General features: G+C 33.5%; 3 protein-coding genes across 12 annotated transcripts in view; 2 read left to right on the forward strand and 1 right to left on the reverse strand.

The window, feature by feature from the left end:
- The window catches only part of LOC108629131 (transmembrane protein 35A), a 2667-nt gene extending 948 nt beyond the window's left edge, over window positions 1-1719 (forward strand). Inside the window, exons 2-4 of the mRNA XM_018031552.2 lie at window positions 430-568; window positions 741-847; window positions 929-1719. Of these exons, the coding sequence (XP_017887041.1) occupies window positions 430-568; window positions 741-847; window positions 929-1042 (360 nt within the window). The 3' untranslated portion in view covers window positions 1043-1719. The remainder of the gene's footprint in view (window positions 1-429; window positions 569-740; window positions 848-928) is intronic.
- A 746-nt stretch (window positions 1720-2465) lies between these two features.
- Window positions 2466-4945, reverse strand: Vta1 (vesicle trafficking 1). Of its 5 annotated transcripts, XM_018031548.2 has the most exons (7): window positions 4928-4945; window positions 4668-4851; window positions 4446-4573; window positions 4082-4284; window positions 3582-4013; window positions 3261-3440; window positions 2466-3186 (listed from the first exon to the last, which is right to left on the reverse strand). In XM_018031548.2, exons 4-7 carry the CDS (start codon window positions 4188-4190, stop codon window positions 3035-3037), a joined length of 873 nt encoding a protein of 290 aa, XP_017887037.1. In that variant the 5' UTR covers window positions 4191-4284; window positions 4446-4573; window positions 4668-4851; window positions 4928-4945; the 3' UTR covers window positions 2466-3034. The 5 variants fall into 5 exon arrangements, with proteins under 5 accessions (XP_017887037.1, XP_017887036.1, XP_017887040.1 ...); XM_018031547.2 differs by lacking the exon at window positions 4446-4573 and having other exon boundaries at window positions 4082-4280; XM_018031551.2 differs by lacking the exon at window positions 4446-4573 and having other exon boundaries at window positions 3261-3410.
- A 17-nt stretch (window positions 4946-4962) lies between these two features.
- Gapvd1 (GTPase activating protein and VPS9 domains 1) lies at window positions 4963-12008 on the forward strand. 6 transcript variants are annotated; one of them, XM_026817061.1, is made up of 18 exons: window positions 4969-5025; window positions 5271-5443; window positions 5524-5592; window positions 5693-5893; window positions 5964-7302; window positions 7449-7639; window positions 7718-7880; window positions 7952-8125; window positions 8198-8356; window positions 8425-8692; window positions 8774-8862; window positions 8939-9345; window positions 9427-9907; window positions 9997-10229; window positions 10315-10571; window positions 10637-10848; window positions 10929-11317; window positions 11404-12008. In XM_026817061.1, the coding sequence occupies exons 4-18, from the start codon at window positions 5762-5764 to the stop codon at window positions 11533-11535; spliced, it is 4626 nt and encodes a 1541-aa protein (XP_026672862.1). In that variant the 5' UTR covers window positions 4969-5025; window positions 5271-5443; window positions 5524-5592; window positions 5693-5761; the 3' UTR covers window positions 11536-12008. The 6 variants fall into 6 exon arrangements, with proteins under 6 accessions (XP_026672860.1, XP_026672862.1, XP_026672864.1 ...); XM_026817063.1 differs by having other exon boundaries at window positions 5271-5435; XM_026817059.1 differs by having other exon boundaries at window positions 4963-5025; window positions 5271-5592.
- The last annotated feature ends 408 nt before the right edge of the window (window positions 12009-12416 follow it).

Consider the following 12416-nt stretch of genomic DNA (forward strand, 5'->3'; position numbering starts at 1 on the left):
GATTGGAACAATTAAATTATTTCGATAAATGTAAATTTGTTATACTTAATTAAAAGAAATCAACATTTCTACAAAGAAGTAATAAGAAATCAATTTTATCAATCGTTTTAGTATTTCTCAAATTTCCCTGAAACGCGATGAAAATTGAATTCGATTCCCTTACTTCGATGCATCTCGGGACAAGATTATTTTCGTCTTACGCTGTTACCCAATTTCCTAAGTTATAGTAAACTATCAACCAACCGTTTGGTGACGCGCCAAATACATATTGCCACAAGTGCCAGCGTACGATGTTTTCCAATGCAGGAATTGTGGCAATTTTCTTCCTACGAACATTTTGTTCGTTCCACTCTTCTGGCTTTTTACTATCTCCTTCTATTTCTGTTTCACCTGCTGCTTCATTAGTCAATTGTATCACTATGTTCACAGAGGAAAGAGTATGTGAAATATGCAAAAGTATTTCCTCTGTCCGGTACGCTGGATTTCAAAGTACCGAGTAAATGGTATAGGAGAGTTGTTGGATCACTTGAGATTATTTGTGGGCTTGCAATGGCGATAATTCCAAGTCGTAAGGAAGCATTTTTTAGTGCATATCAAACATTTCTTTACATTTCTTTTTTTTTAAACACATCGATTAACTATACTGTCATTAGGTACTTATACCTTGACTTAGTTGTTTACCGTTCCGGATATTTTGTTAGAACTAAACAAATATTTCTCTTTTATTCCTATGTTTACAGATAAGATAAAAAATGTGTCGAATGCGGTGTTACTATTGTTGATGTTAATGGCTGTGTATTCTCACTATATGGTGAACGATAAGTTCGAGAGGATTGCTCCAGCACTGGTAAAGTGAAGCAGATACTTATAAAAAGACGATAAAGTACTAAAAACGAAAATTAGATTTTACTACAATTATCTTTTTTAGGTATTCTTCTTTATGCTAACGGGCCGATTAGTAATAGATTGGCAACTCAGGCGAGAAGACGCACAACCGATAACAGCAAATGGTGTAGATGATAAAAGCAAGAAACAAGATTGAATTCGAAATTTTTATGCATACATGTTGTTCTTTGGTTGCCATTTATCACTTTTATCACATACAAATAATTTTCAATACATTAGACAGACAGACCATTTATTTGATGCTCAATTTCTTATTTCGATGTACATTAATTATTTCTACTCTCACTTGCAACACGTTTTCCATCTCGCGTTCTCTCATTCTGTCAATTCTGTTGCTTATCGTAGAAAATTATCACTTTAACTGAACTGAATTTAAATTTTAGAATGAAACTTCTGCATCTTCATAACTTCAAAACTTGCAAAATTTAATCATTAGTTAGCATTATATTTATTTAATCACAGGATCATGAAATACTAGCTCAAGCACAAGATATTAACTGCCATTCGAATTAATGTGTTCTCCTGGATATCGTGTTAAGATGTATATACATGTCTTTAAATAATATAGTGAAAACAATCTCCTTTCATATTAAAGTGTACATGCCTGATTTCTTTGCATTGCAATTGTTTTTACTTGTTTGTTGCTTTTTTAATTTCTCACAGAAAAAAAGCACATAGGATTTTAAGAATCAAATGAAAACATGAATTGGAAATTATGTATAAACCAGTTAGATCAAAGACTCAATCAGAGCTGTAGCATATAATAACAACTATGGTTTGCTTTTTATTCAAAAAAGAACCAAAACATTTGAAGAAAAGAAAAAAGACAACGTGTAACGTTCGCTAATAATTGTACATTATGAATTTTTACAATAATAAAGTAATGTACGATATATTATAAATAAGAGTGAGAATGAAATGCGCGTTAATGCTCATGTGTATGTACTGTAATACATATTGCAAATTATTATCGTATCGACCACATACAATGTTTCATGAACTTTCACGAACCAAAAATATTCAGTTCGTTCATTCAAGTAGATTAAATTTTTAATAATATAGAAAAGATGATGTGAAATATTGTAAGCGTACAAAAAAGAAAAGAAAATTATAAAAATTAATTGAATTATTTAATTACATTGACATGAACAATTATAAAATTGTTGTACAACCTACTTTCACTAACGAACAAGTTTTTGTATTGTACACGATGTTTTTTAATTCTTCCCGTTCATACGTTTCACATCAATCCATGATAAACTTTATGCTTTATTTCTTTTTATGGAAAAACAAAGTAAAATCTTCTTGATTAATTATGTAACAAGTGATTAGCTTGTTTCAATAATAAACGTATCATTATGAGAATGAAATGCGCGTTAATGCTCATGTGTATGTACTGTAATACATATTGCAAATTATTATCGTATCGACCACATACAATGTTTCATGAACTTTCACGAACCAAAAATATTCAGTTCGTTCATTCAAGTAGATTAAATTTTTAATAATATAGAAAAGATGATGTGAAATATTGTAAGCGTACAAAAAAGAAAAGAAAATTATAAAAATTAATTGAATTATTTAATTACATTGACATGAACAATTATAAAATTGTTGTACAACCTACTTTCACTAACGAACAAGTTTTTGTATTGTACACGATGTTTTTTAATTCTTCCCGTTCATACGTTTCACATCAATCCATGATAAACTTTATGCTTTATTTCTTTTTATGGAAAAACAAAGTAAAATCTTCTTGATTAATTATGTAACAAGTGATTAGCTTGTTTCAATAATAAACGTATCATTATACATATACGTATGTATTCTGAAACAACTATAATTACTACGATAATAACGAATTCATATATTGACGCTGTTTTATACACATGTAGAACAGATTTATATCTCAAAAATACCAGTAACATTCGGCATGACTGTAATAATGTGAACAATTCAAATAAATAAGTTATTGTTTCTACTTTTGCGTTACTTAAGCTACATAAACATTAATATTTACATTCGTGCTTGTAAATTAAAATCAATTGACCAACTATGAGGCTTACTGTTACTTTGTTGAAGGCGGCAGAATGATTCATTTAATTAATATTTTCATCCATAATTTCAATCACACAGGTTCCTGACCAGTCGTTAAAAGGTGCAGAGCCTTTCGAAGATTCGACACAGCCGTAGGTACATCGTCGTAATTTAAAGCACTTCCAGCCCATTTAATAAATTTTTGCGCTTTACCTATCTGTTCCACTGACAACTCGAGCCCATCTGTATTTAATATTGAATGCGTATTTATAATGCAACCAAGCCATCTGCAAATGAATTGCTTTCCTTTAACTTACCTTCTGTTTTCGTAATCATATTTCCTTCCTGGCTTCCAGAAGACCATTGCGCGATATTTCCTTTATCTTTGTCGCTAGGTTCTGCATTGATTCGATTAGTGTCAGCTAAATCATCTGATGGTAATGTTTCTTCTTCTCTTAATTCTTCTCCTGTTCCTGTAAAAGTATTACTCCGAGAGTCCGTTATAGAAATATGATAGAAATCATTTACTATATTAACACATAATTGAAAATTTTAGTTATTAAAGAAATAGCTATCTATATCTTTTGAATGTTGGAATGTATCTGGATATTTATATATAAAATGACTAGCATTTTTACCTTCTATATTTTTACTGGAGTCAGCATTCTCGTTATCCTCTTCTATGGGACCTGGTATAGGCGTTTCGTTGTTCTTCAAACAGTTATGAATATATGCTGCTTTCCACTTAGCATATTTTCTATTTTGTGTAGCTTCATCACTCAGCTCACCAAAAACTGTTAATACATCGTAAAGAAGCCCAGCAGTAAAAAAGCTCTGTATTACACTCTTTCCAAAATTCGCATTTCTATCATTTTTATCAGCATAAAGGAAAAGTTTCAGTGCCCAATTTTCTAGGTGTGCCTGGGCAGCTACATCATTAGTAATAGCTTCATTGTCATGTAATTCTTTTTTGGTTGTTTCTAACCAGTCCATTAATTTCAGTAAAAAGTTCGTTTCTTTTGGTGTTTTGGTTGATAATTTCAATCCTGTTTGGAGAGCATACAGTCGGCCTAGAGAAAGAATTGGTAGTTTAAAATTGTGCTTTTATTAAAAAGATTAAGACAAAATAAATACTTACACCAATAACTAATAACAGGATCTCGTTGATCATGTGTTGATGCTATTTTCAGATAATGCTGTATACTTTTCAATGACTGTGGTATTTCTGGTAAATCTGGCGCAACCATCTTGATAGTTTATATTCGAATTGTATTTATTTTCTTCTTGACCACGTTATAAAATACTTTTGTAGCTCGCTTCAGAACGTTATTGCAATTCTGTCTACAACATATTCATGAACTTTGTATTACTAATAATTTATGACACTTTAATGTAAATGTTCTGATTTCTTGTTCCCATTGAACTATATTAAAACTAAACTATGAATATAAATCCCCAAAACAATTTTGTGACAATAATTTTAGCATAAAGATGATATATACTTATTATCTTTAAGTGGATCAATAGTATTCACGACAAACATATTTCTTATTACAATATTTAACCCATCATATCATTTACAAAAGAGCAAATATACGTCGGCATGATAACCAGGAAATTTAATATGTACCTATACAAATGAATACAATTACTTTATTCGATAAATATGTATATCATAATTTTTATACGTCGTGGCAAATTTACCAAGATCATATCAGTCGTACCTGAAAATCGTCCGTGTTGCTAATTATATAATTGTATATGACAACACAGTAATATAATATCAAAACTATACCGGCTATCTTGACTTTATACTAACTGTCACTAATTTACATGCGTATGCGTAGTGCGGTTATCCATTCCATTTACAATCGGCGTAGAATGTGAATCTGACAATTTAACCCTAACCTATGTATATAAGCATATATAAGTGCATACATATAGGTACGAGTTTTATATATATATATATAAAGTGATACAATACAATCATCCATTTCCATTACATGTTTGTGTTAGTAGAACCATGCCGATGCGGTGTCACAGCGATTTTAGTAAACGTGTATGTATTAATTACACACACATGTACGTATTCATATTATTAATTTCAAGATGATTAAATTACGTAGGGCGTGTTTCATTTATTTATCATGCACACGCAACTATGAGTTATGATGAAACATGAAACTGACTGATAAAAAATAAACAGAAATATATAAATATAATTTAAATAATGTGTTTCCTTGTTTATTGCTAAAGAATTAAACTAGAAATTCGGTTGAATACAATGAAAAATATATTTTAAATATAGAATTTGTACTTAATTACAGATGTATAAAAGACATCAAATAAAAATATATAAATGTGTACATTTGTTGCTTGTATCGAATAATCGAGCAATCGAGTCAAGACAGTTTTCGATTTAAAACACAACGACGAACTAGAAGCTACAGCCATTTGTCGTAGAAAATTCTAACCTAAAGTGGAAAATGACTGTGCGTCGGTGCGAATATTACATTCAGATAAGAAGAGTAATTATAAAAAACTGCAATTCTCTGAGCAATGCTTAACTATCGGTTTTAGAAATATCTGCATCGGATAGGGAAGTTGAAATCATCGCATTTTTGGATAAGAAACAATATTTTATACCAGGTATGTATGATCGTTGTATTAAGTAAAGGGCAGAACAAAATTTTAATACATGATGTACGAAGCGTTTAAGAGAACTTACTATATTATTAAATATTAATAGGGTTATAAAAAAAGTGGAATTTAATAATTATTTGATCGTATTCATCGTACCCCGTGGGTATGCTTAGTTATGTCGTCAGCAAACAATACAGAATCACTTGGAACTCTACAATGGGATATAATCGAATTGGCAAACCATTTGCGTCAAGAACGCTTGTTTGTCAATTCAGAACAACAAAATCTACAAGTACTTAATAAGAAGGTGTGAAAAATTTAATTTAAACCACTATAATATAAATAGCATCAATGACCATGTTCTTACATTTGTCTAGGTATTGTATGCATCATCGAATTTAGCTCAACAAGCATGGATTACAGCCCAGCAAAGGGTAAACCTGAATCAATTGATAATGTCTAAACCATATTGTACACCAGCATCATGTTGTCAAAGAGCAAATATATTGGAAAGCCCAAATTTCGTGGATGTATACAAATATTTAAATTATCAGACATGTCTATCATATGGGGAGTTTTTAGGCGCTTTTAGGAAATCTCCAAAGTTGATTGCGCTATGTTTAGTCGAGGGGGATAAATTGTTACCAGACTTGGTGCAAACTATAGTTCAATTATTAGCAGCTGGTTTATATGGTAGTTGTTTGCTACCAGAGGATAAGATTTTGCTGTTAAAGTTATTGAGGCACCTGATGCTGCTACAGATCATACCGTCTGATAATCCTAGAAGATTACTCAGACATGGCACTTGCGCTTTCTCTAGGCTTTACTCGATCTTTCATGAGAGTCTATTTTCGGCCAAGTTCTTTTTGACTGCTGCTTTGCATAATCCGATTGTGCAGTTATTGATGGAAGATGAAATGTTTCTCGACATTGATCCAGACAAAGCGCCCATAAGGTTCCCTGCAGCAGAGAGGTTGAAAAAATTTGGCAAAGAGGGTACTACCGAGTATGAATCTAAATTACAACGTTACAGACTCTGGACGGTTAATTCTTTGTTTAATATTACACAAAGATTTATAACCAGTATAAGAGAAAATATGCATTGTTTCCCAAGTAGCATATGCTGGCTGGTTCGACAAATGGCAGGACTTTTAGGAAAAAATGGGAATGTTGATTCGAAAGAAGTACATGCGATGTGTACCGATTTGGTTTTTACGTACTTTATATGTCCTGCGATCGTAAATCCGGAGCCGTATGGTATTACCGATGCGCCTATTAGCTATGTTGCACGATTTAATCTAATGCAGGTTGGACAAATCCTGCAAATGCTCTCGTTAATGAAGTATCAAGCCGTTGACAGTAAGACGTTCGATCTCTATAAAAAATTCGACAAGGATTCTATTTCTTCTATAATAGATACGATGGTAAATGGTGCGGCAGAAGAACTCGAAGATGAACCCAATATCAGCATCGATAACAATAAACTTCGAGGTCTTTCGCGTTCTGCTGCTTTATTCACTGAGACAGAGTTGAATACGTTCATTATATTTTTGCAAACTATAGCCGCTGAAACCGCAGTAGAAAACGCTGCTTTTGATGCGAAACAACTGGTCAATTTACTCTCTCAATTACCTTCTGGTTCTTTATCCGCAAATAAATTGGCTAACAATCATTCCGTCGAATCTACCAACAAAAAGGGAGGTCTTCTAGGAAAAGGTAATTAAACTATTAAAATTCAGTTCCTATATGCACACAGTTTAATCTTCATATTCTATTAGATTAAAATAGCGAAATATGTAAGGAACAATATAAAATATAAGATGAGGCAGCGGGAGTTTGGTATATATACAATTGCTCCGTAGGCAGAAAACGAGGAGTACTAATATCACCGTCATCATCGTACTCGTCTAATACGACTAACGATGGCGGAGATGAGCTGAATGGTACTTCGACTCCTGAAGAGGAATCCATTGATAAAAATCCTCAAGATGTTCTTGTTATCCCATTTGGACCAACTAGTGGAGAATTTGTTGGACTACTTAGTGAACAAAAAGTATGTATTTATTTCTCTAACAGAATTAATACATTAATAGACTATTTTTGTAATTGCACACATCTTTTAATACGGTAGGTCTTGTGTACGGAACTTGGATCTAATTTAGAAAATGGACCAGTTACTTTGAATCTCGAATCAGATGATATATCCAACATTCACGATAGACGGGAAAGTTGCAGCGTTGAGCGTATAGAAAGTCAAGAAAAAAAAACTCGATTTTCGTTGTCTCATGATGAAGGTATTAGAAAGGAAGAATTATTTATGTCTCTTACGGAGTATGAATATGCGATAATAATTATATTTTATTAGTTCTATTCGAAGGATTTAATGGCAATACTTCGGATAATTTGGAGGCTGTATCTGAAGCTGCTTCGAATCATAGTGTCGCGTCCTCACTGGAGCTTGAAACAGAAGATCAAAACGATAATCTCTCGGATATGGTATCCGCTAGTGTGTCAGGACGTGGAACGCCTAACATATCAGGTTTTGATAAATGAACTTCAACATACAGCATGAGTGAAGTTTGCTAGATTGATTCGAATTGTGAATCTACAGGTCGTGACACCCCATCCTCTCAAATGACGGAAGGTGAAGAAGGGCGAACAGACGAAACGCGACAATTGGGTCTACCATCGTCGACTATACCGACGAAACAGAGCCAATCCGAGATAGATGATAAATTTTGCAAATTCGAAATAAAAAAATTAATCGAAGGTATACAGTGTATAAAAGGATAGCAGGATAAAAAGATCACGTTTCGAAGTTGGTGCATACATTTTTAGGAGACGAAACTGTTTCAATGGTATCTGATACTTGGTCGACGGATGTTCTGGCTTCGGATAGTGAAATAGTCGAGCAACAAGAAAAACCCTTATATCCCCCTTCGACCGAGCAAATTTCATCAGTTTTGTCAACAACTTCGGAATCAATGCCGCAAGCAATGTTAGATGTGAGTGAAACTGCATCTGAAGCTTGGAGTACTGATGTGTTGGCTAGTGATTCAGAGAGACTAACGGAAGTTGATACCGACGATACTGCTAGCGTTGCAAGGTATGTTATACAGACAAGAAAAAGAAACGGAGGATCTGTAATCATTTTTTTCATTTATTTATTTATTTACTTTTGTTTTAGATCTGATGACACTGCAAGGTCCGAAATCGAAGTTGAGGCTTGTAGCGAAGCTGAAACCACCGAAAAGACACTGTCACAATCAATTGCTCGTAAGTATAATTAAAAATTCTACGTTTATTCAAGATCTATTAATTTACTAATTTCCTTTGTGTTATTAATCTTTAGAAAATGTTACTTCGACTGAATGTTTATCAACAACGAATTATCAAGAGAACGCGCAACTTCCTACGAGCATTTCTCTTTCACCGACAACGTCTCCAACGTCCATTTCAGATATGGCTGAACAAAGCAGATCTAATTATTCAACTATCACGACAGAATATATTGATAAAAATGCCAACAATATTGGCAGTGATTCTATAGATTACGGGAAAACACCGTGCGAGGGTATGGTCGATCTGATGGACAAGTTACATATTGAAGATGCAAAAGATCAAATGGAGCAACAAAATTCGTCTCATCACAATGCTATCGCCACAGCAGCTGTTACGCCAGCTTTATTATTAGCTAATCACATCTCACCGCCTACTTTGATGAACACAGAGAAATCACATAATGTTCCGAAATCAGAGGTTTGTCTCCCTAAATAATCGTTGTTGTTAGTATATTATTCGTTCGAAATGATGTTCAAAGCTCTATTAATATGTATGCAGGAAATACAAAGTGGCTTAGTTGATACGATTGATGGAAGTATTAATGAAAGCGGTCCTGATGGTGCTGTTGGATTAAGTACTGGTAGTTTGGCATCCAGCAGTAGTTCAGGTTCTGAAACGCGAATAAAAAATACGAATTCAGAGATACCGCGTGTTTCTTTGGAAAATGAGAACTGCGATGTCACGAACGATAATCTGAAGCCGACGGCTTCAAGTGGAGCTATACCGAAAAGTATCAGCTTCGATATGACCGCAGAACGTGGAGACAAGGAATTGTTGGACGATGATCAAAAAAATAAGAGAAGCTTTTTTGGTAAATTAAAAATGTCTTTGAGAAATCGACGCAGAACAGTTCGTGGTACAGAAGATATCGCTAGATGTTATGATCGAGATATCATTGGAGATGGTATTAACGTGAGCCGGCATAGACCACGCAGAATAATGTCAGAAGATGTGACATCAACTAGCAGTATGAACGGTGGTAAATACTATTATTTCTAACGTTGTGTGAAGACAGGCGATCTTCTAGGGAATATAAGCAAGTAAAGAGAGTGATTTAAATTTTTCTAGATAGCACGGACGACATTTTAGCTAAATATAGAAGGAAGCCAAGTGCGGCAAGTGACACAGCATCCATAGAAAGCAATCAGTCTCGTATGAAAGATTCAACTGAAGACGAAAGGCTTTTTATAGATCCGAATAATGTAGAGCTTTCGTATGCATTTTCTGATGCTAAAAGAAAATTGCGAATGGTACTTAGTACTGCTGATCTTCAGCACGTTCCTTGGAGCGCTACGTCAGAGGTAGTATATTACAATATAATTGTGTTAAACAGTGCTTTAAGTGCTGTTCGAGGAGTACTGAAAAAGCTTAATTTATTGATTCCAGCGGAGTTACTGGTTACAAAAGGAAAATGAATTAGTTGCTTTCCTGCAATTGCAATTGGCAGAAGCCATAAATTTACAAGACAGAGCATTAATAGCACATTTACACGAAACATTGCGCTGCGTTCGATTGTTTAATGACGACGGATGTAGAAAATTGTTTAAATCATTACGCGAAGATTATAAAAAACGATCACCATACATCGCGTACTTGATCAGATGTCGACAAGGACTACTTTCCACGTTAGCTCATCTGGATAGGTAAAATAAAAAGGAGTTATTATTATTACTTTTTAAGCAATACGAGCAACCTTATATGATTACAGATTGTGTGTTAGAGTCAAATGCGATCGTGACACTATCAACAATCATCTTGTTTCTGTTTGCGTAAAAGTATTTTTGGAAAAGAGAGAATCACTTCTTCTGCGTTTCTGTGATGAATTCAAGAAATTGACACTGACTGATGAAAAACAAGATTTAGTCGACAATTTCTTAAGTACTGTTTATGCTAAAATGGATAGCGATTCGATTTGGCAATGTAAGTGGAAGTTAATTCATGTACAACAAATCAACTGTCCGTATGAATCAGTGATAATAAGATTATCCGCACGATGAAAGCAGGTGCAAGCGAGAATCAGCTAAACTTGGCGAGAGTTGTAGTGGAAAGGACTGTGATGGCTCGCGTTTATCATAACGCTCTTTATCCAAACGGGGACGGTGACGTTTACAGGGACCAATTGCTGCATGACCATATTAAAAAACTGGCTCAAGTCGTAACACCGAATCACAAAGATTTACGAATCCCAAAAATTTATCACTATGAATGTCCCTGGCCTTGGGCCCAAGCGGAATTAGCTGTGATATCAGCCTATAAAACGCCTAGAGATAAATTACAATGTGTCTTTCGTTGTGCTACTACCATTATGAATTTACTTTCTATGGCAACAGAAAGGGGAGTTCCTGCGGCTGATGATATGATTCCCGTATTAGTCTACGTTATCATCAAAGCAAGTATCTCAATTTTTTCTTCTATACGTACAGTATGTTCATATCAACTTTTACTACAATGGAGCTTATTTCAATTATTTTTCAGACTAATCCACCATCCTTGCTTTCAACTATTCAATACGTGGATAGCTTTTACGGTAATAGATTAGGGGGAGAAGAACAATATTGGTGGACACAGTTCTGTTCCGCAATTGAATTTATAAAAACCATGGATTAGCTCGTATCTACTAACAAAGTATTGTTAGAACTGTAGAAATAGTGTACAATAATTTTCACGATCACGCTCATTATTTCTTAATAACTGTCATTGTCATTTCGAATATATATTATAATTATAAATTATAATATTACAATCGTCATAATTATCATCTTTCTTAATTTTATCTTTATTATTAAGCCATTGTAATCAGCATGCGTAATATCAGTAAATGAATATCTCTATTCTTGCTATTTTAACATCAATTATTTTTGTAAAAATGTGTCATAATCACTGTACATCTAATAATGAGATTTCTGGCACTTTTGCTGTAGTACTATTACTTCCATAACTATAAGTATAATTTTTAGAACTATAAGTATAAAAGATTGTACTTGATTATATTCTTAAGAGAAATGCATATATATCCTGCAATAAATATTAGAAGAACAATTGCTTTAAAATAAGCTACTTAGTAAAGATTTAACTCATAATTGTTTCTGTCATTCACAAGTCTCCTTATTATATATTTCACGTTCTAAAAGGATTATCATACTTGCAAAGTAACAAATATCTCTGGCAGTAACAAATATCTGCAGTAATTGCAAGGTTGCAAGTGATTCTCAAATAATAAGATTTTGACGCCTGCGCTTAATTATTACAGACATGAAGTTAGTCAGTTAGTCCTTTGCTTTCAAAACCTTTGAATTCGAGTGTGAACTGTATATAGCAAGTACATAAAAAATGGGTCAAAAGCGCAAGAATCGCAATGGAAAAGATGATTTTGAATATGACCCAGCTCCTAAACATCTCCACGTTGCTCATATTAAAAATCAAGAAAAACGTTTGATCATTATTTTAGAAAAAGCTCAATTGGAATCTGTTAAGGTTAGTATTTTTCA

Source organism: Ceratina calcarata, unplaced genomic scaffold, assembly GCF_001652005.2.
Source record: "Ceratina calcarata isolate Rehan_Ccalc_2016 unplaced genomic scaffold, ASM165200v1 scaffold554.2, whole genome shotgun sequence".
Lineage (NCBI taxonomy): Eukaryota > Metazoa > Arthropoda > Insecta > Hymenoptera > Apidae > Ceratina > Ceratina calcarata.